At 49.6% G+C, this 24,213-nt stretch overlaps 1 protein-coding gene across 3 annotated transcripts; it reads right to left on the reverse strand.

Annotated features, from left to right (window-relative positions):
* Positions 1-9,548: 9,548 nt before the first annotated feature.
* LOC103654263 (protein trichome birefringence-like 28) lies at positions 9,549-21,227 on the reverse strand. 3 transcript variants are annotated; one of them, XM_035967466.1, is made up of 5 exons: positions 20,576-21,158; positions 20,269-20,451; positions 17,059-17,470; positions 16,799-16,954; positions 9,549-10,220 (listed from the first exon to the last, which is right to left on the reverse strand). In XM_035967466.1, exons 1-3 carry the CDS (start codon positions 21,046-21,048, stop codon positions 17,452-17,454), a joined length of 675 nt encoding a protein of 224 aa, XP_035823359.1. In that variant the 5' UTR covers positions 21,049-21,158; the 3' UTR covers positions 9,549-10,220; positions 16,799-16,954; positions 17,059-17,451. The 3 variants fall into 2 exon arrangements, with proteins under 3 accessions (XP_035823359.1, XP_035823358.1, XP_023158155.1); XM_035967465.1 differs by having other exon boundaries at positions 17,059-20,451; positions 20,576-21,227.
* Between the last annotated feature and the right edge of the window lie 2,986 nt (positions 21,228-24,213).

Genomic DNA, 24,213 nt, shown 5'->3' on the forward strand with positions numbered 1-24,213 from the left:
CCCTCGAGCCCGGAGCGCTCGACGGCCCGGATGTACGTCCAGACCTCCGCGGCAAACCCCTGGGAGTCGTCTGAATCGTCAGACGACGCCGAGGGAGAGACGGGAGCCGGAGATCCCTCAGACTCGGAGGAGAACTCCTCCTCCGAGTATTCCGAGTCACCGAAGTCCTCTGATGGAGGAGTCGGCTCGCGCTTGCGTTTGTTACTCTTGCCCATGGTGGAAGCAGACGGGAGAGAAGAGAGGGAAGCAGCAAAGAACAGCGAAGAGATGTGAAAAAGCCAAAGAGGCAACATCGTTATTTATAGAAGGAGAAGGCAACCGCTCACCTCCAACCGCGGTCACTGAACAGTCGCAAAGCATTCAATAAGCACTTCAACCCGTCTGAAGACACGTCAGTTGGCTGACGCCGTTTCACGCAACACTACACCCATTGGGACTCCAGTCAACAGCGCGGAGGATATGATTACACTTGCCGTCACATCACATTACTACTCAGAAGCAGCCGGCTAAAACACTCAGCGTACCAAGCCGTCCCTTGCCCACACCCATTGGGGGGGACGCCCAGGAATTATCAGTATATTTTTCAAAATGGTCACATCTGTGCAGGGCACACAGTGAATACCTCAAGACAAAAATGAGATATTGGTAAGGATCAGAGGAAAGCCAAATATAGCCAGCGAAGTACAAGATATGGCCGACGGAAGCGACGTGAAGACTGGACAGAGAACGTCCATCGGATGTCCAATCAGTCGCAGGGCAAATAAATTGCACTACCCAGCAAGATATGGATGGATTGCGAACTCGGCTGCTAAAGACAAAATATATGCTGACCTCCGAAGCAAAATATTGATGACATAATGCTGACCTCCAAAGCATAATGCGAATAGCTTCATGCCACATTTCGACAAACAGAAAGGATAATCTTCAGCAAAGAGACACAAAAGGAAGACCTTCGAATGGATTATCCTCAAAAATCCATTTGAAGGTCGGGGGCTACACCCATAGGGTGCACCCCATGGACTATCGTTCCAAGCCAAGATAGTGCCGACTTCTAAGGCATGGGGCAAGATCAAAAGGCCAGCCCTCAACCAAATGCAGGAGCACAAATGGAGATAATCTCTGGGGAAGACCTTCGAGTAGATTGTTTTCTAAAATCTACTCGAAGCTCGGGGGCTACACCCATTGGGTGCACCTTTGGTGCACCCAATGAAGTTCAGAATCCTACAAATTGGAATGCCTCTAAGGCACAAGCACAAAACTAAGCTTCGGTCAACGAGTGATCGGGGCAGGAGAAGACAACAGGAAGTCATTTTTCTTCAAATCACCTGCAAGCTGGACCTGGGATCTTTGGGCTGATTACCTCTAAATTAACCCAAAGATCGGGGGCTTGTGGGGGATAGATATCCCCCAGGTCCACTAAAAGAGTAAAAGACCTCACGAAAGGCCCAAGGGCCCAATAAATCGTAAGGTCATTCTTTCGTGGGCCTGGGGAGAAACAACCAGCAAGGCAGAGCGACATGAGGTCGGATTGGTGCAAACCCGGACGGCCCACAACGTCGAGCGAGTGACTGCAACAGAGATCCGACTTTCCCGCGCTGGAGCTCCCATGCAACGGAGCCATGCGAGGATAAGTCGGCGAGGGTTACGCAGAGATAAACTCGAGAGGTTCACTATCTTTTAGCTACTTGTTGTTATCACATCCACGTGTATTGCCCCACGGTCGAGTATATAAGGCCTAGGGGGCACCCCTTCAGATCGATCGACCCTATTACTTAGCCACCCACGTCAACTCTCTGTATTCTCAATCCAGAGAGCTCTCTTGTAACCACATTCACCAAGCATACTCACCAGGACGTAGGGTGTTACGCATCTCTAAGCGGCCCGAACCTGTAAACCATGTCTACTGTTCCTCGTGCAATCGGCACGAACCATTTTGCTACAGTCGTCGACACCGTCCTACTCCTAAAAACACCTTGAGGGGCAACCCCGGGTGTGCGGTCGGACCCAAAACACCGACAACGTCCCCCACGCCTGGGGTGGTAGCCTCAGCGCACCCTCTCGTCGAGGTGGGCTCGACGGTTGCGGTGGTGGTGCTCGTTGCCGAGGCGACCCGGGGGCCGCAGGCGCCGTGTTGCGCGTGTGCCCGGTGTGGACCGAGGCTTCCCGCATGAATCGGGAAGTCGTGGCGCGATGCTCTGAGGGGTGCCCTCGCCTTCGGGAGGCAGAGCTTTCGGCCCGTCGGACCGCGGCATCCTCCAGGAGATTCTTGAGCTCGCCCTAGATGCGCCGCCCTTCGGTGATCGATGGTTCCAGCATCTCGCGGAGTAGTATTGCTGCCACAGCCAGGTTCTAGCCGACCCCACTGGAAGCCGGTAGCGGCCTTGCCCTGACGTCGTCGGCAATGCGGTGCTGGATGCCCTGGGGTAGATGACGCGCTTCTCCGACCGAAGCTTGGACTGCCCATTCCTGCCCGATGTTCCGCCGGAACTGCTCAAGTGTTCCTGCTCCCTCGTCGAGCCTGGCCTGCATCTCGCGGATTTTCTCGAGCTGTGCGTCCTGGCCCCCCGCAGGGACTGGGACCACAGCTAGCTCCCGAAGGATGTCAACGCGAGGCGCAGGCCTAGGGGATCGCCGTTTTCCGGCATACTAAGATGGTTGCCTTCGCCGGGGCCCCCTAGATCGACGTGGAAACATTCACGACTTGGGCCGCAGTCCTCATCGCCGAGGGTGCGGCTACCGTCGAAACAATCGGAGAGGCAGTAGTCGCATGCGGTCATGAAGTCTCGCATGGCACTGGGGTTACCGAGCCCGGAGAAATCCCAACAAAAGTTGGGCTCGTCATCTTCCTCGGAACCCGAGGGTCCGTAGGTCGAGACGGCCGTCAGTCTGTCCCAGGGCGACCGCATATGGCACCCTGGAGGGTTGGTACATGCCTCTATGAAGGCTTCCACCGAAGCGAGGCCGCTTGGTGGGTCGAAGCTGAATCCAAAAGGCACGAGATGGGAATTGGCCGGTACCTCTTGGTCGACGGGCGGTGACGAAGTCGCGTCAGGGGCGGATTGCACCGTCGTCTCAGGTACGAGGGTGACGCCCAGCAAGTCCTTCGCGAGCGTGCTGGCGTTGTTCGTCTGCTTGGGGTTGGCGTGTTGCGGGGAAACGACGCTCGTCTTCGTCTCAGACGCAAGGTCGAAGCCCGACGTGTCCCCCGCTAGGGCGTCAGCGTCGTCGACTTGCTCGACAGCCGGCGAGGTGCCGCCTCCTGCTTGGCCATGGTTGCCCCGCCTCCTCCTCTGTCGGTGGGGGAGATGACGGGACAAACCCGGACGTTGTTCTTCCGCCACGTGGGGAAGACGTCGTTGATTCCGCCGCCGGTGGGCGGGCTGACGACCGCCATTGTCGCTGTCGCGCGGCGGAGGAAGGAGTATCATGTCGTAGCTGCCGTCGAGGGACATGAACTCAAGACTCCCGAAACGGAGCGTCGTCCCGGGTTGGAAAGGTTGCTGGAGACTACCCATCTGGAGCTTGACGGGAAGCTGTTCGTAAACACGCAGCAGGCCCCTACCTGGCGCGCCAACTGTCGGCGTTTCGACCCCGGGGGTCCCTGGACCGACGAGTAAATTGTCGCCGCGTGTCCCAGCCCAGATGGGTCGGCGTGAGGCGGAGCACGAAGGGGGGAAAGGAACAGGCAAAGGGGAAACCCGCGGCCTTCGTGTTGCCCTGCGCCCAGGTCGGGTGCGCTTGCAGTAGGGGGTTACAAGCGTTCGCGTGGGAGGGCCTTACGCGTCGGCCCGTTCTCCCGCACGGCCAACCTTCTCGTACGAGAGCCCTGGACCTTCCTTTTATAGGCGTAAGGAGAAGGTCCAGGTGTACAATGGGGGGTGTAGCAGTGTGCTAACGTGTCTAGCAGAGAGGAGCTAGAGCCCTAAGTACATGCCGTCGTGGCAGTTGGAGAAGTTTTGGCACCCTGTTCATGTGATGTCGTGGCCGTCGGAGGAGCGCTGGAGCCCTGCGGAAGGACAGCTGTCGGGGATGTCGAATCCTTGCTGATGTCTCCTTGCTTCCGTAAGGGGCTGAGAGCCATCGTCGTCATGGAGCACGCGGGGCGCCATCATTATTTGTTTACCGGGGCGAGCCAGATGGGACGCCGGTCTTGTTCCTCGTAGCCTGAGCTAGCTATGGGTAGGGTAATGATGGCCCCCTGTGACGTGGTCGGTCCGAGCCCTAGGTCGGGCGAGGCGGAGGCTCCTCCGAGGTCGAGGTCGAGTCCGTCTTCCGTCTTCCGAGGTCGAGGCTGAGTCCAACCCCTGGGTCGGGCGAGGCGGAGACCGTCTTCTGAGGCCGAGGCTATGTCCGAGCCCTGGGGTCGGGCGAGGCACAGTTCGTCGTCTTCCTGAGCCGAGGCTGTGTCCGAGCCCTGGGGTCGGGCGAGGCGGAGTTCGTCGTCTTCTGGAGCCAAGGCTGAGTCCGAGCCCTGGGGTCGGGCGAGGCGGAGTTCGTCGTCTTCCAGAGCCGAGGCTGAGACGGGGGCCGAACCCTGGGGTCGGGCGAGGCGGAGCTTCCTATGTCGCCTGCTGTCGACCTCACTCTGGCGAGTGGCACGGCAGTCGGAGCCGGGCAGGCGACGCTGTTTTCTTGTCAGGTCGGTCAGTGGAGCGGCGAAGTGACTGCGGTCACTTCGGCTCTGTCGACTGAAGAGCGCGCGTCAGGGTAAGGTGTCAGGCGATCCTTGCATTAAATGCTCCTGCGATACGGTCGGTTGGCGTGGCGATCTGGCCAAGGTTGCTTCTCTACGAAGACTAGGCCTCGGGCGAGCCGATGGTGTGTCCGTTGCTTGAGGGGGCCCTCGGGCGAGACGTGAACCCTCCGGGGTCGGCTGCCTTTGCCCGAGGCTGGGCTCGGGCGAGGCGAGATCGTGTCCCTTGAGTGGACTGAGCCTTGACCTTAATCGCGCCCATCAGGCCTTTGCAGCTTTGTGCTGATGGGGGTTACCAGCTGAGATTAGGAGTCTTGGGGGTACCCCTAATTATGGTCCCCGACACCATTTTTTGGTCAAAAATCCGTATGGTATTACTGAAAATGGTGTTCATGCTATTTTCGATAAAAATGAGGGTTGTGTGGCCATTGATCATCAACCAGAGGCTCATACACCTGACCCCACATATGTTTCCTTGCTATAGATCACATTCTTTGATTCTGGTGGAGACCATTTTTTAGTCAAAAATCTGTAGGTGTTAGCCATCGGTATTATTGAAAATGGGCATTCATGGCTATTTCCGACAAAAATGAGGGTTGTGTGGCCATTGATCATCGACAAGAGGCTCGTACACCTTACCCCACATATGTTTCCTTGCCATAGATCACATTCTTGGATTTCTGGTGGAGACTATTTCTTGGTCAAAAATCCGTAGGTGTTAGCCTTCAGTATTATTGAAAATGGTTATTCATGATATTTTCGATAAAAATATGGGTTGTGTGGCCGTTGATCAACGACCATATTCTCGTACACCTCACCCCATGTATGTTTCCTTCTCATAGATCACATTCTTAGATTTCTGGTACCATTTCTAGGTCAAAATTACGTAGGTGTTAGCCTTCGGTATTATTGAAAATGGTCGTTCATGGCTATTTTTGACAAAAATGAGGGTTATGTGGCCATTGATCACAAACCGAGGCTCGTAGACCTCACCCCACATTAGTTTCCTTGCCATAGATCACATTATTGGATTTTTAGTGGAGACCATTTCTTGGTCAAAAATCCGTAGGTGTTAGACTTCAGTATTATGGAAAATGGTTGTTAATGCTATTTTTGACAAAAATAGGGCTTGTGTGACCATTGAACATCGACCGGAGGCTCCTACACCTCACCCCACATATGCTTCCATGGCATAGATCACATTATTAGTTTTCTGGTGGGGACCATTTTTTGGTCAAAAATTCGTAGGTGTTAGGTATTATTGAAAATGGTCGTTCATGGCTATTTTTGAAAAAAAAATGTGGGTTGTGTGGCCATTGATCATCAACCAGAGGCTCGTACACCTCACCCCACATAAGTTTCCTTGCTATAGATCACATTCTTGGATTTCTGTTAGAGACCATTTCTTGGTCAAAAATTCGTAGGTGTTAGCCTTCGGTATTATTGAAAATGGTCGCTAATGCTATTTTCGACAAAATGGGGGTTGTGTGGCCATTGATCATCGACCAGAGAATCGTACACTTATCCCCACATATGTTTCCTTGCCATAGATCACATTCTTGGACTTCTGGTGGAGACCATTTCTTGGTCAAAAATCCATAAGTGTCCGCCTTCGGTATTGTTGAAAATGGTCGTTCATGCTATTTTCGACAAAAAGGGGGTTGTGTGGCCATTGGTCATCGACCAGACGCTCATACACCTATCCCCACATATGTTTCCATGCCACAGATCACATCCTTGGATTTCTAGAGAGACCATTTCTTGGTCAAAAATCCATAGGTGTTAGCCTTCGGTATTATTGAAAATGATTGTTCATGCTATTTTTGACAAAAATGGGTTGTGTGGCCATTGATCATCGACCAAAGGCTCGTACACCTCACCCCACATATATTTCCTTGCCATATATTACATTCTTGGATTTCTGGTGGAGACCATTTCTTGGTCAAAAATCTGTTGGTGTTATCCTCCAATATTATTGAAAATGGTCGTTCATGCTATTTTCGACAAAAATGTGGGTTGTGTGGCCATTGATCATCGACCAAAGGCTCATACACCTCACCCCACATATGTTTCCTTGCCATAAATAACATTCTTGGATTTCGGGTGGAGACCATTTCTTGGTCAAAATCCGTAGGTGTTAGCCTTCGGTATTATTGAAAATGGTCGTTCATGCTATTTTCGACAAAAATACGAGTTGCGTGATCATCGACCAAAGGCTCATACACCTCACCCTACATATGTTTCCTTGCCATATATCACATTCTTGGATTTCTGGTGGAGGCCATTTCTTGGTCAAAAATCCGTAGGTGTTAGCCTTCGGTATTATTGAAAATAGTCGTTCATGCTATTTTCGACAAAAATCTGGGTTGTATGGCCATTAATCATCAACCAAAAGATCATACACCTCACCCAACAAATGTTTACTTGCCATAGATAACATACTTGGATTTCGAGTGTTAGCCATTTCTTGGTCAAAATCTGTAGGTGTTATCCTTCAGTATTTTTGAAAATGATCTTTCATGCTATTTTCGACAAAAAATACGGGATGTGTGGCCATTGATCATCGACCAAAGGCTCATACACCTAACCCCACATATGTTTCCTTGCCATAGATCACATTCTTGGATTTCTGGTGGAGATCATTTCTTGGTCAAAAAAATCTGAAGGTGTTGGCCTTTGTATTATTGAAAATAGCTGTTCATGGCTATTTGCGATAAAAATGGGGCTTGTGTGGCCATTGATCATCGACCAGAGGCTCGTACACCTCACCCCACATATGGTTTCTTGCCATAGATCACATTCTTAGATTACTGGTGGAGACCATTTCTTGGTTAAAAATCCGTAGGTGTTAGCCTTTGGTATTATTGAAAATGGTCGTTCATGGCTAGTTTTGACAAAAATGGGGGTTGTGTGGCCTTTGATCATCAACCAGAGGATCGTACATCTCACTCCACATATGTTTCCTTGCCATAGATCAAATTCTTGGATTTCTGGTGGAGACCATTTCTTGGTCAAAAATCCATATGTGTTAGCCTTCAGTATTATTGAAAATGGTCGTTCATGCTATTTTCGACAAAAATGGGGGTTGTGTGGCCATTGATCATCGACCAGAGGATCGTACAACTCTCCCCACATATGTTTCCTTGTCGTAGATTGCATTCTTGTATTTCTTGGTCAAAAGTTCGTTGGTGTTAACCTTCGGTATTATTGAAAATGGTCGTTCATGCTATTTTCGACAAAATGGGGGTTGTGTGGCCATTGATCATCGACCATAGGATCGTAGACCTCTCCCCACATATGTTTCCTTGCCATAGATTGCATTTTTGGATTTCTAGTGGAGACCATTTATTGATCAAAAATTTGTAGGTGTTAGGCTTCGATATTATTGAAAATGGTCGTTCATGCTATTTTGACAAAAATGGGGGTTCTGTGTCCATTAATCATCGACCAGAGGCTCGTACACCTCACCCCACATATGTTTCCATGCCATAGATCACATTCTTAAATTTTTGGTGGAGACCATTTCGTGTTCAAAAATCTGTAGGTGTTAGCCTTCGGTAATATTGAAAATGGTCGTTAATGACTATTTTCGACAAAATGGGGTTGTGTGGCCATTAATCAACAACTAGAGGCTCGTACACCTCACCCCACATATATTTCCTTGCCATAGATCACATTCTTGGATTTCTGCTGAAGACCATTTTTTGGTAAAAAATTTGTAGGTGTTAGCCTTCTGTATTATTGAAAATGATCGTTCATGCAATTTTTGACAAAAAACAGGGTTGTGTGGCCTTTGATCATTGACTAGAGGCTCGTACACCTATCCCGCATATATTTGCTTGCCATAAATCACATTCTTGGATTTCTGCTGGAGACCATTTCTTGGTCAAAAATTTGTAGTTGTTAGCCTTCGATATTATTGAAGATCGTCGTTCATGCTATTTTTGACAAAAATGGCAGTTGTGTGGCCATTAATCATCGACTAGCGGCTCGTACACCTCACCCCACATATGTGTGCTTGTCATAGATTTTATTCTTGATTTCTGGTGGAGACCATTTCTTGATCAAAACTTCGTAGGTGTTATCCTTCGATATTTTTGATAATGGTCGTTCATGCAAATTTCGACAAAAATGTGGATTGTGTGGCCATTGATCATCGACCAGAGGCTAGTACACCTCACCCCGCATATGTTTCCTTGTCATAAGTCACATTCTTGGATTTCTGGTGGAGACCATTTCTTGGTAAAAAATCTATAGGTGTTAGCCTTCAGTATTATTGAAAATGTCCGTTCATGCTATTTTCGACAAAAATTAGGGTTGCGTGGCCACTGATCATCAACCAGAGGCTCCTGCACCTCACCCCACATATGTTTCCTTGTCATAGATCACATTGTTGGATTTTTGGTGAAGAACATTTCTTGGTAAAAAATTCGTAGGTGTTAGCCTTCAATATTATTGAAAATGGTCGTTCATGCTATTATCGACAAAAATAGGGGTTGTGTGGCCATTGATCATCGACCAGAGGCTCGTACACCTCACCCCACAAATATTTCCTTGCCATAGATCACATTCTTGGATTTCTGGTGGAGACCATTTCTTGGTCAAAAATCCGTAGGTAACGCCTTCGGTATTTTTGAAAATGGTCGTTCATGCTATTTTCGACAAAAATGGGGGTTGTGTTACCATTAATCATCGACCAGATGCTCGTACACCTCACCCCACATATGTTTCCTTGCAATAGATCACATTATTGGATTTCTGGTGGTGACCATTTCTTGGTCAAAAATCCTGACTCCTAGCCTGAATTGGGCTTTTAACCCACGGATGAACAAGAGTTTCATGTAAGACCCAAGAATAAATGAAGTCCTATAAGTTACGTAGCATCACATCAATCTTTACCATTTCAAGGAAACAAGAATACTCCGATCTTTTCAAACTCCTTGTTGGCTGCTATACCATCTTACATGCTATACCTTCTTACATGCTATACCATCAGTAATCAGCATATCCATTTTCCTTTTTGCGCTAACATTTTGGTCAATCTACCCAAAAAAGAAGAAAAAAAAGAATGAAAAATCATACATTCTCCGACAAAAACCAAGCTCCCACTTCTGATTCTCATTGGGGAGGAAGAGGCAGGGACTGGAACAGAGGGGGGCTAAAATTAGAATGCCATGATGATTTCGAAAGGATCCTCGTGTAGAGTATTTGGTTCCACACGTCCGGCACGCCAGGTAGGCACCAGTGGATGCAGTCCGCGAACTTCTCCGGGTCTGCCTTCTGCTTAGGCGTCAGCAGCTTCCCTTGCCGGATGGTGTACAGGGACGTGTGGGCGTCCTTCCGGTAATCTGACATCCTTGTGATATCGATCACTGTCACTGGGACCTTCTCCATGGAGCTGGCCACCTTGACCACTAAGTCATACAGCCGCATGTCATGGTAAAGATCCAGGGGTTGGCTGTAGTTCTGATACGGAAGAGTCTCTCCTACACATTTGATCCCATCCGGGTTTCCCCAATTCTGTGGACTGTTTTCACACACACACACAAAAAAAAACAATTTTTAGCAAGACCAGCAGTCTAGAACATAGATAGAAATAAATGAGTGAAATATGGTGCTAATTCACAGCCCAAAAGCAGCAGAAAACATGAAGTTGGTTTTATGCTGTCATCATCTAATCACGATCGTTCTTAATTTTATTCCTTTTGATTTTTTTTCAAAAGGAATAAAATTAAGAACGATCACAAAATAATGTCAACCAGCACCTGAAGCAATACAACACCAAAGGAAAAAGCAATTTGCAAATATATGGTCCTATAAGGTGTGAAAACAAATTCAAAGTACAACATGCAGCAAATGGTGCCTGCTTTCTCTTATGCTGTCCAGGACATGCCCATGTGGAAGCAGTGGGGTAAGCTTTTTATGGAACAATAATTTATATAGACACCGACACTCACTTTTGCAAAAACACTGGCTACGTGGCACTCAAGACAAACATGATGCTATATTTACTCTGCTGATCTGCTCCAAAGACACTATACTAATTAGTTAGTTGTGCCTAACGATGCACAAGACTAAATCTGATGGTATCACATAGCGCTTGCCAAACTAAATTCATTTGCCATGGATAACAGAGCACATTTATGCTATTTATTATTAGGGAATATGTATAGGCTATTGTGAAAGAACAAGGATAAGACCTGTTAGATTAGATTTGTTTTTGTTATTAGGATGTCTCCAACAACTATCATATCTCATCCCCTATCTCATCCTCTGTTTAAACTTCACTCTGTAAACAGTGTAATTTATAGTGCAAATCCCTATTTTATACGATCTACTGCAGACAGCCTTAGAAAAGGATAAGGATAAGATCCATTAGATTATATCTGTTTCCGTAACTTCCTTGTACAACAAGCTTATACGGCTATATAAATGAAATCCATCCCCCATTCATGAGTGTGAAGTGTTCCCCAATTCTCTACATGGTATCACGAGTCCAAGCCTCTCCCTGGCTCCCACCCCTTCCGCAAACCAAACCTAAGTCCCCCTCCCCCTCGCCTTCTCTCCCCTGATTAGATCCAATCTAATCTGCGTCAGCTACCACCTTCCCCTGCAGTGCTACTGTGCTAGCCCTTCCCCACCTCTCCTGCAGCACCATGTCGACCACCCCCTCTACCATCTTTGCCACCTCCGGCACCACGAAGACGAACACCAATGACCCCCCTTTCCCAACACAGTCGATGATCATTCATCCCTACACCATCGTCTACATCAAGTCGCACGTCCCGGTCACCCTAGACTTCGTGCACTCCAACTACTCAAAGTGCACATCCTGCTTAAATCTACGTGCGGCAAGTTTGGCCTTAGGTCACACATCTACGGCTCCATCCCCTCGTCCTGATGATCCGTCCTAGGATCAGGCGGACTGCTGCGTCTGCAACTGGATCTTCGGCTCCGTCAATGCCTACATCCTTAACCTAGTCGCCAAGGATGATGATCAGACCACCCGCGACCTGTGGACGACCATCGAACACCTCTTCCGCGCCAACCAGGTGTCGTGCGCCATCTTCCTCGCCACCGAATTCCACTCCATGTAGCATTGTGACTCCTCCATCGCCGACTACTTCCAGCGCATGATGGTCTCCCCCGATGCCCTTTGCGACACCGACCACCCTATGAAGGACGACCAACTCGTTCTTAACCTACTGTGTGGCGTCAACCCATCGCTTCTCCAACACCGACGATGACATCGCCAACGCCATAGTGTTCCCTGACTTCACTCAAGCCTGTGACATGCTACTCATAAAGGAGCTATGTCTCGGCAACGACGACAAGGTCGCTACCGGTACTGCCCTCATTGCTGCCAATTATACACCTCGGGCAGGTGCCAGTCCGCCTCCACAGCCCTCGCGCAGGGTGGCAGGAGCAGTTCCGGCTGAGGCAGCACGACGGGTAGCGGCGATAGCAGTACAGCCAAACGAGCCAATGACGACAAGCGCTGGAACAAGAACAAGGGCGCTGACCAGGCGTCCGATATGACGCGTCATACGAGACCGTGGGTCTCGTTTTGTTCACCCAGCCCCCTACGACGCTAGTCCGGGTGGGTCTGGAGGTCCATGTGGCTAGCGGCCACAACTCCCTGGACTACTCGGCTCAGCTCCCAAGGCGCACACCGTCTTCGCACCACTCTAGGCATCCCCGCCGGCCCAATCACGGGATCATGCCAGGTTAGTCGCTGCGTTGAACTAGCTTGCCCTTCAGAACCCAGGCCCCCTGGGTCATGGATTCTAGCGCGACGAACCACATGTCCCCGACAGATGGTATACTCTCCCACCTCCCACCCTCTTACTCCTTCATCACAATAGGCAATGGTACTACCATCCCTGTCACCTCTCGTGGTTGTTCCGTCCTCTCCTCAGGGCAACACTCCTTTTCCTTAAACAATGTCCTTGTAGTTCCTTCCATTGTTCATAACCTTTTCTTTGTCCGTTAGTTTACCCGTGACAATCCATGTTCCATATAGTTTGACGCCTTTGTTCATATGTCGCCCTCTTATCGGGTCGAAGCCCTAGCTACCGCCACCTTCTCAATAGATGCCTGTGTTTGGCGATTGGCAACACTATTCCTTTTCAATGTCTCTTTCATCACCCTCTTTACTATAGCTACTTGCGCGTCTTAAGTTGTCTTTGCTATCCCAACCTTATAGCCACAACACAACACAAGCTTGCTCCGCACTCGACTGCATGTGTCTTCCTAGGATACCCTTCGTCTCAAAAGGGCTATCGGTATCTTGATCTCACCTCTCGGTGGATTATATCTCCCACCATGTCGTGTTCGACGAGTCCTCCTTCCCGTTAGTCGTCACCTATCCTCGCCTCTAGCACCGGATTTTGATTTTCTTCTCCAAGATACGTCTACTATGGTTGCCTCGTCGTCCGACCTTGAGCAGCCCCCACCTCCCCCGACGTTCGACGACCTGGTGATCTCCTCCCGCAAGCCTGTCATCGAAGTAGAAGCAACTGCAGCACCGCCTGGTCCGAGCCCATCTACGTAGGCACCACTTGCCCCATCTGTGCCCACATCGGCGCCTCACACGCCCGCGTCGGCTCTGTCTGCCCCGGCTGTGCCAGCACTAACACCACCCGCGCTCGAGTCGGCCATGTCTGCCTAGGTCGCGCCCATGCCAACCCCGCCTACCCAAGTCGTGGTCGTGTCGGTGCGCCCCACCCACGTTGTTGATGCGTCGGTTTAGCCTGTGCCCACGCTCGGATGTTTTGTTGGCACTCGCTAGGCGTTCCGACCACATCTGCAACCATCGACTATGACCTCCGGTTGTTCATGAGTCGTAGCAACCATCAATTCTACGGGTGCATCCTCTCGCGTCGGCGGTGCCCCTTGCTCCGCCACAGCCTCCCGCACACCCCATGCAAGGTGCGCCATCGCTTGGGCCCCTTTGTCTCGGCCTGATCCACCGGCCTTGGGTGCCCCTACCACCGTCCTCCCACCCGATGATCATGTGTTCTCATGTGAACTCCTTGCAATTGGCCGCAACTCCATCACGTCTCTTCAACAAATGCCTCGACCATTCGGTCTAACTATCGTAACGCCCTCGCTGACTCAATTGGCGCTCTGCGACGGTCAACGAGTACGAGGCTCTTCGTGCCAACGACACCTAGCATTTGGTTCCACGTCCTGCTGGTGCCAACGTCGTGACACCAAGTGGATCTTCAAGCATCAGTTCCATTTTGATGGCTCTCTTGCACGCCACAAGGCATGCTGGGTCGTTCGCGACTTCTCCAAGCACACAATGTTGACTATGATGAGGCATTAGTACGGTGGGAGATTTATGTATGTAATGAACAGATTTAAAGGTTCTGACTAAGAGAGGCTAAATATTCAACAAAATGGCTTGATTACTGAGTATCAACAAGAAAGGAAAAGGTTTTGGCATTTAACTCACCGAAGGCCACATATACAGTAGTGTATTCATATCTAATTGGTTGTTAGTGTATGTTTTTTCTCAAACAATGCAGGAGAACTGCATGTCATTTCATTAAGTAGAGAAGAAGCAACCAAAGGAGAGGCAGAAAAATCCCCTAGGTCACCTAGTACAAGGCTAACAGCATCACACATTGGAAAGAAAACAAAAACCTACCAGGAGCCTAAGCAGGCGATGGCAACGACATACATAGGAGCTGATGTTTGCCTTAGCACCAGCCCAGCACCTAAGATTTCCGGCATTGAAGTCGAAGGACAATAATTAGACCATGATTCTACGACTTGAGTTGAGGGATAAAGAACAGACTATTTTCTATATAATAGCCATGAATGGATGGTTCCAATTTTCAAATAGGCTATTTTCTATATAATATAGCATTCAATGGAAACTTGCAAGAAATCACAGATGCTGGATAGAGTTTCTTTCTGCCTATACAATATGTTATCCTGAGTATCATTGATGCTAGGCTGCTGGTCCTGTGGGCTCTGGCATAGTACAGTGAAGAGGACATATCGTATTTTCCTGACACTGAAACTAAATTTTAACAGGTTTATCTATATATAGATATTTCAACATCCCCCCCCCCCCCCCCATAAAAAAAACCATCAGTACTGAAGAGTCACACAAGTCTCTGTCAGGAACCAGGGCAAATACAGAAGCGAATTCCCCAGTTTTCAGGTTGCTTGTAGTACAAAAAACTGAACAGAAATCTCAGCTAACCCACACCACACCACATGTGAAACATTATTCTTTTTGCTGTTGCACCAAATGGTGCCTTTTGCCTTGCTAATTGTGAACCAGAACCACATAGAAGTTTGGTGAGATTATAAAAAAAAACTCTCCCCACCATTCCCAAGTGCAAGTTTTGGTGTACTTTAGTCTACAGATGCTTCTTACCTTAAAATTTCCATATACCATGTGAACCAAACATCGCCTACAATGCAGCGCATGGTTATTAAAGCGGTAAAACGTTAAAACGTTATGAACCAACTTTTCAACGTTTAAACGTTTAAACGAACGTTGAAACGTCTTTTCAGACTTGACATAGAATTTCAAATATAGAATAAGTTCATACATAAGTTGAGTTCACAAACCAAATAGCATTAGCATAAAAAGAAACATGTCAAGTTCAACAACACAAGTTCAACCACACAAGTTAGGTCTGGAGCTTGGCCGCCTGGCCGGGCAACTGGATGTAGCAAGTGGAGCTTGGTCGGGCAAGTGGATGGACTGGATGGCGGATGCAGCGACAGCAAGTGGGCACTGGAGACTGGACAGTGGCCTATGGGATGTGGCACGACGGTCGGTGGCGCACTCGCCTGTGGGCAGACTGGCAGAGGGAAGAGGGAGGAGGGGTCCGGCGGCGTACCTGTTGCAGGCGCAACTGGACGGCTGACCGGGAGACCTCCAGCGCTAGCTGATGGCTGAGGAGTGACCGAGTGAGGACGCGGCGACGACGGCTGAGGAGTGAGTGAGGACACTGGCTGACGGCTGGGCTGGGCGGCTTTGGAAGCGAAAGCCCAGGAAGGCCGACCCACTAGTAACTTGGAACGTCGATTAAACGTCTAAAACATCATTAAACGCGTTTCAGACATTTCAACGACGATTAAACGCCGAAAACGGACGTTCTACACTAATTTGCTAGAACGTTTCGACGTTTTAGTTTCAAATCGTGTTTTATCGTTTAAACGGCGCTTAAACGTCGTTTAAGCGACGTTTTAATAACCATGATGCAGCGAGAGATTTCAAAATTTATTTGATCTATTCATCTTTAATTTACAAATACTCTAAACTAAAGATTAGTATCATCTACGTAACATGGTACCAAGTCTACAGAACCCACCCTTTTTTTATTGCTTAATGCAAATACAACAATTCTGAGAAATATCCAACCAATACCTACTAGTGGGATACTGAATGAAGTCCAGAAAATTGGGTTAAATTTGGATTTTGTATCCATGCTAGAATTTTAACTATCAGACCCATAAGTTAAGGCCCTCTTTGGATCCTCCTGGCTAATTGTTTGCCAGTGGCTAATAATTAGCTAGCAAAAATTAGCCAGGGTATGTTTGGAGTCTTGGCTAATAGGTGTCTTTTTTCTCTTTATACGATCTATTAGCACCTATTAGCAAAGTCAAATGGCTAATAGGCAATCAGTTTGTCAGCTCTCCGGCTAACAATTAGCCAACTTATTAGCCAGCTTATTTGGAGCCTAAGGTACTAAATTTAGCCAACAAACTGTTTGCCAGATGGATCCAAACAGGCCCTAATCCATCATTTTCCTTGTGGGCCATGAACCAGCCTAACAACTGAGCTTTATTCATTGACTGGTTGACCATATAGTTTGGTTGAGTGGACAATGACACTGTGTCCTGCTGAATAGAAAAGAGGACGGTTGCTTCTCTAGAAGGCAATTTGGGGTTAACAGCCCCTTCAACCAAGCCTATGTATGGTGCCCAATTGAACCGATAGCGGTCCACATTCAAGGTTGCATTGCAAACCACTCCTATAAAGGAACTAATCAATCAAAGTCACAACGAACCACCATTGCTCGTACCATATAGAGGGGAGGGAAAGGAAATATAAATGCAGCAGCTTTCGGTCACCTGAGGTGAGGAGGAGAAATCGTCATGAAGAAGACGGACGTGCGGGCAGGATCGATGTTGTCATTGAGCCAATCAGACCATGTCTTGAACACCCGGCCATACGCCTCAATCCTGGGAACCTCGTCGTTCTCAGACCAGTACCTCGAGTTCGATCTCCTGCAAAAATGGATCCAGTGAAATCAGAACACGATCGCATTGCTTAATTGCAGAAAGCCACAGAGAAAGAAGTTACGCATTCCCAATGAGACGTAGGTGTTGACCTGACTTTGATGTCGGCAGTGTTCATCCACCAGATGTAGGTGTTGAATATAAGGTAGTCAACGTCCTTCCAGTGCTTGGTGTGCGCCTCGATCCGCTCGGGACTGATGATCCATTCCTTGATGCTGTGGAAGTTGGGGTTGTCAGAGTTGGACTCGACGAGGAAGGGCGCCCAGTAGAACTCGAGCGTGGCGCGGTACTCTGTCACGTCCCGTGGCCGCCGTCGACGAGAAACGGGGCGTGAGACTCCAACAAACTCGCCTTGCCGCTTCTTCACGAGGAAGATGACTGGTGGTGTTCTGAATATTCTCTTTTCTCCCTTCCCCTGTCCTGACCTAACTGCTCCTTTTGTACATCTCGATTTGGGCCGTGTAGTGGGCTGCAATGGCACCACTTCAGACAAGTGGGTCGGATGTTACATTACCGCCCCGTCGAAACGTTGCTTGTCCCCAAGCAACAGTGACACATAGTGCAGCCAAAATGCCTGGATTCCAAGGTCTAATCATCCAAAGAAGAAGCACGCCAAGAGATGAAAGCACTTGGAGTTCTGCTTGCATAAGCAGCAATGCACCATTTCTGCTTCCTACAACAGGCAAGATCTTATCAGCGGCTGCTGCCATTGAAATAATGTAGCAGAATATGTCCGATTGTCGTCTCTCATCCCTGAAGATCTTCACAGAAGCAGCGCTACTGCCAATGATGACAATGCCCAACTCCCTAGAAACCTCAGACATAAACCCAGTAGGCTTCACTCCAACACATGGTGAAAATGCCAACCTGACAAGCTCATTCGTCACACTCATTGCACACAGGGCTAACATGAACTTGTCAATGCTAACCATCTGCAAGGGTGCAGTCAGCATGAGTGTGGTTCCCGTTCTACTAGATGTGCAGCTGGCCGACTTGAAGATCGTAGAGACGGTCATTTTGCTCGTTGGCCCGTCGGACCTCGCACCAATAGCAGCTGCAAGTTCTAGAGACGGGTCTGCCATAGGACGCAGCTCCTTTGCGAGAAGCAGATCCATGTGAGACATGGGCTCCCATGCTTCTTGCTGCATCTCCTCCAAGTTATCCAGACCGAGGCTCAAGAGAAATCGACTTGGCACTTTGCCTGTCATAGTGGTCACGCACCTTGTACAGTAAGGTTGACCATCGCACTCAGGACTCAGTTTTGTGGATCCATTAGTTGCCACTTTCAGGAAGACCGCCAGGACAGTAGAATCACATCTATTCTGCTCAGGGCTCCCTACAAGTTGAGGATGATCATATCCCTTTTGGTGTTTCCGTGTGTCATCAAGCTGCTGTGACTTGTCCTCAGAAACATAATTTTGCTTATGAGGTGCTCGAGGATATTGTTCTTTACTCTCCATCGGACCTCCCATGTCCTCAGCTGTTGTTGGTAGATTCTGCTTGACATAATGGCCCTTCTCCATTAATCCATCAACATTTTCAATGTCTGGTGGAGGCATGCTACCATTGGACGAGTTCTGCTTCTTATCCTTGTCAATTTTATTCATCACACCAACATGAGCTTCATTGCCCCCAACACTTTCTCCTGTTGAAGACGATTGCTGCAAATTTGGCGGTCTGGATGTCTGAAAATGACCATAAACAGATGATTCCTTAGTGTTCGTTTCAGAATTTACAGTTGAACATTGATTACACACACCAGTAGAGTTCCCTTCCGCTTCACTTCCCTGTGATGATGATGCCTGCGTTATACGGTTTTGCTCATACAACTTCAGCAATTGACTGCTAACCCCTTCAACCACCTCACCGGCAACAACTTGGTCTTCAGCATTCTGCTGCTTCTCAAGACTATCCTCAAGCACACGGCCAGTACATGCAGAAGGAAACCGCTCCATGCTTCCATCCTTCAAAACCACTGCAGTTGCCTCATCTTCAACATCAGAATCCTTCTTGGTCGATTCTTCTATGGCTTCTTCACCTCTCAGAGCCACCACATCATCACCAACATCATCCTTATTAGCTGATACTTCTAAGGCTTCTCCACCTTGAGCAAGCTGCTTCAGTAAACCTTCATGCGTATAAGTTTCTGATTGCATCTCCTCATCCCATGCCACTTTAGGACCCATTTCACTGAACACTGGGTGTGTATTTGCTTGCTGTGACATTCCAACAAACATCCATGGGGCATCAGGCACAACATCCTGCTTGCAATCGTTGGGCATCTGGTTCCCCACTCCATGAGCTAGCCGCTGCCAAAAACCAAGTGAATCACAGCCAAGTAGCACTTCTGCATCCCAGACCACCTCCTCAGCAGACATTTCATCGAACATTGGATAATCAAAACCTTCAGAGAATGGAACAATCACCGCCTCACTGCCGTCGTGAGGCATTTCATCGAGCACTGGAAAAGCCATACCTCTGTCACCCTGTCCATCAAGTCCCCACCAATGCCCTCCTTCTCCAGATCGTGGAATCGCCCAACCATTGTTCTTCGGCAGCTCCGCCCACGCCCTGTTCAGCGCCACTAGGAGGTTGTCGCCCTTGTCCTGCTTCTTCCACCTCTGCTCGAAGTTCTCCAGCACGTCCCATGCCGCGGGTTCCACCAAGCAGCAATGGATGTCGTTCCACAGCTCCCTCGGCCCGTTCTGTCTTCCGTCGCACGGGTCAATGCCGCCAAGGAAGTTCACGAGGTCCGGTGGCAACTCCAGCGCGCCGCCGCCAATCACCGTCTTCTGGTGGTGCGCGACCATGGTAGCCGTCTCGATGTCCTGCACTCCGGGGACGCCTTATGTCGAACAGGTGAAGAGCTTCCAGTCTTCCGCCGTCACTCGCCACTAATCACCGCCGCCAAGACCTCCCAAACTGATCGCCACACCGTCCACCACGAACGCCGATGAGGTGTTGTAGGACGTCGCGAACGGTCAGACAAGGAACTCTAGCGCCGCAAAAAATCGTGGCCGCCGGACAGGATCGCTGTCGAGAGAGCGCGACCGCACCGCACTGTCGAGGACTCGAAGCTTTGATACCAATTGTCACGTCCCGTGGCCGCCGTCGACGAGAAACGGGGCGTGAGACTCCAACAAACTCGCCTTGCCGCTTCTTCACGAGGAAGATGACTGGTGGTGTTCTGAATATTCTCTTTTCTCCCTTCCCCTGTCCTGACCTAACTGCTCCTTTTGTACATCTCGATTTGGGCCGTGTAGTGGGCTGCAATGGCACCACTTCAGACAAGTGGGTCGGATGTTACATACTCCTTGGCGTAGAAGGTGTTGAGGGAGCCCCGCTTGACGATCTTCTTCCTGCCCTTGGACAGGATGGGCTGCACCAGGCACACCAGCGACTCCCACTGGTTGCGGTTCAGTGAGTCCCCCACGAACATGAGGCGCTTCCCACGCATCGCCTCCATGAATCTCCGAGCGTCGAACCTGCTCAACCGATTGGGGGACCAGACCCATATAATAAAGACGCAATCACACAAGTGGGCATGGAAGACGCGAGCTCGCGATGAGGTAGCAGTAAATGGTGCAGATCTGGAGGAGGAGGACGTACGTGGGGAGGGAACACTCGTTGGGCTGCCATCTCCAGTACTGCCACATGTCGTCGGGGCGGCCGTTGGCGAGGCAGGAGACCTGCTTGGTGAGGAAGGTGCAGTCTTTCTCCCGGTACGCCGGAACGGAGACGTTGTCGAAGACCCATCGGCCGCGGGAGAGGTCGCAGGTGAGCGGGGGCAGCGCGAGGGGCGGCAGGCCGGAGACGTTGTAGAGGTCAGCGTCCGGGTAGAGGTAGTCGTCGATGGAGAGCTCGGCGATGGTGCGGGCGTCCTCGCCGTACATGACGAGCGCGAGGAGGAAGAAGGCGGCGGCGAGCGTGGTGACCGGGGAGCGGCGCGCCGAGGCGAGGAGGGAGCGCGCGGAGGCTGCGAGCGGGGCGAGGAAGGGGCGAGACGACGACTTGGGGGCCGACGAGGTGGTTGTGGTAGTGTTGGGGAGCGCGGGGTCGGAGGTGGAGATGGGCGGCGCCATGGCTGCGGCCGGAGACTGCTCTGCTGCTGGGGGAAGGTGCTGGATGCCGATGGTGGCGACTCCGCGGCAAGGGGACCGAGACGCGACGCGAGGCCAACAAGCCTAGTCCGATCCCGCGGCTGGTAAGGCTTGCTGTTAGTGTTAGGTCCGTCCGGCAACTGTCGGCGTCGGTCCGGCGTGTCAGTGTCTCGTTGCGCTGCCGGATAAGAGTACGCATTTCCAGGTCAACGAATTTTAAGATCGTCGTAACGATGAAAACAAGCATAAGGGGGAGTTTGGTTGCTCCTGCTAAAGTTTAGCTCGGGTCACATCAAGCATTTGACTTTTATATAGGAGTATGAAATATAGACCTAACCAACTGGACTAGATTCGTCTCGTCTTTTAATCTTCGGCTGACAAATTAGTTTTATAATCCGACTACATTTAATACCCGGAACGGAGGTTCAAACATTCGATGAGACAGGGGCTAAATTTTAGCGGGGTGTAACCAAACACCCCCTAAATCAAGCACGGAATAAATCAGATAAAAACAAGCGTACGGCATGCAGAGAGTAGCAATTCAAGGCTACTTGTTGAGCATCACTTTAAGCCGGCGGACGGTTCGACCGTGAGGCCGGACGGTCCATGGTCCAGACAGTCCGTGCCCGTGGACCGGACGGTCCGCGCGTGCGCAGAGCAGTTTAGGGTTTCGACTTTTGTGCTACGGTTGTTACCTAGATTTGCGGAAATAACTCAAAAATTAGTTTGCAAAGGGTCCAGCTCCCTCTATAAATAGAGAGGTATACAGCCGATTTGTGATTATCAATCGAATCAAAAACACTTTTATCTCGCATTTATTTCCTAGGAGTAGTTCTAGTCTAATTTAGCCTTCCGATCCCCAAATTCTTCGCTTCTCTTCGACTCTACATCGATTAGAGGAGTCTAGGTCGGTCTGCCCGAGCCTAGACAACTCCTAGGATCTCTCCTCCCTGACGGGGTCCCTCCCGGGAGCGAGATCCAGGAGCCGCCGACGATCTTCCGCCGCCCCTGCGCACGCGCGGATTGTCCGGCCCCAGGGCGCGGACCGTCCGGCCGTCAGGCAGGAACCCTAGCCTCGCACCAGGCCGCAGACCGTCCGGCACCTGCGCGCGGACCGTCCGCCCCTGTGCAGAGTGCACCGCCGTTGGTTCGTGTTGAGTGTTTGGCGCCCTAAAAAGGTGTCAACATACTTTTTTGGCAACTCCGCTGGGGACGGGGACAACACATCTAGACCCATCAAATCGGCCCTCAATGGCCGGTTCAAAAGATAGCTCTGAAGTCTCCCCCAGCAACATTATAGAGCCGACTTGGGAAACCTTGCCGGCCGACGAACAGCTCCAGTTCGAGGAGCATAAGGAGCATCTGATCCAGGAGGCAAAAGCAAAGTTCTTGGCAAACTTCAAAGTGGACAGGAACAACAAGGTCGTCCGACAACGGGCGATGGATCCGGCTTCGCTTTGACCCACACCAGATATCTCCAATGTAAGTAATACAAACAAGCTGCAATCTCTTAAGAATTATGTAGATGAGCAGCGAGAACAAATGCAAAATTTCATAGGGGGTATGCAAAACGACTATAGGAGACTAGCACGTGCATTTGATAAATCTAGCATTGCAAATTTTCCTTCACACGAGGTTGAGTTAGAAGGTAACACACGTAATACATCGGCTATAGGTTGTCACGACCAATCCCTTTATGGGATACCGATGGACACGTACCCTGAGCAACCGCAAATCGGCAGTAAATCAGTCAATCTGCACATGTCCGGACCGTCCGCCCGTGATCGCGGACCGTCCGGGCCAACCACAGTCGGGCCCATTTTTAATGAGTTACCGAGACATGCACCCGAGCCACCACATATGGCACAGAATCTGAACTACCCAGTCGGACCGTCCGCATACAACGACGGACGGTCCACGTATAATCACGGACGGTCCGGGCCAATGTCCGGACAGTCCGCGCATGACCTTTTTGAGGAGGATTGTTACCTGAATCCTCACTCGTCCCAGCAACACTTCCCTTCACACTATGCAATGCATCAGCCCGTTAATTCAAGATCCAGAGCCTAGGAAAGCTTTCCGGCCCCACCTAGAAGGCCGGAAAGGAACGATCAAACCTATGAACCATATAGGGCAAGTGGCATTGCACCACATAACCAGTGGGGGGGAAGACAACATGCTAATTTCCAGCCAACCCCACCTATGTTTGACCAGAGAGCCAGTGGTCTTGCACCAGCTACCATTGATATAGTAAGGGAAGAAATAGCCGGGGCGTTCCGAGATAAGCTCGGAGTAAGCATGGTCCCTGGGGGCAATCATATCGGAAACCTTATGACAGCCGATTTGATCACCACCCATACCCACAGGGAACCAGGATACCCGAATTCACAAATTTTTCGGGTGACCAAGGAAAAAACACGCGCGAACACATAGGCCAGTTTTTAGCACAGTTAGGGGAATTGGCCGACACAGAAGCATTTCGCGTATGTTTATTTTCATTATCTTTAACAGTAACCGTGTTTGCATGGTACGCCACTTTACCTCCTAATTCTATTTTGTCATGGAGAGATTTAGAACAAAAATTTCATGACCACTTTTCTCTGGTGACTATGAGTTAGATTTGGTAGATTTAGTGTCGTTACGTCAAGCGAAAGATGAATTGGTTAATGATTACATCTGGAGATTCCGAGATACAAGAAACTGATGCTTCTAAATTCATTTAACAGAAAAACAGCTGGCAGGATTAGCCTTTAATGGTCTACGATATTATTTAAAAGAAAGATTAGAAGGCATCCAATTTTTCACACTAGCACAGTTACACCAGAGAGCTTTGGCTTGTGAAAGCCGAAGCAAAGAAACTACCAAAACCATTCGTCACAATGTCTATATAGTAGAATGCGACCAAAGTAGCTCGGACGACGAATCAACATAAGTTTATACTGCTGAAATGGTTTGGCCTAAGCAGGCCAAATCTTCGGCTTGTTCCTCCATGCAGTCGGTTCAGAGAAAACGGCAAGAGGAAGTTAAGTTTACATTTAATGTTGGTAAATGTGATAGAATATTTGATGAATTACTCAAAATGACAACATTAAAATAAATCACATTGTTCCATCCGCCGACGAGCTAAAATGTCGGGCATACTGCAAG

Source organism: Zea mays, chromosome 4 (assembly GCF_902167145.1).
Source record: "Zea mays cultivar B73 chromosome 4, Zm-B73-REFERENCE-NAM-5.0, whole genome shotgun sequence".
Taxonomy (NCBI): Eukaryota; Viridiplantae; Streptophyta; class Magnoliopsida; order Poales; family Poaceae; genus Zea; species Zea mays.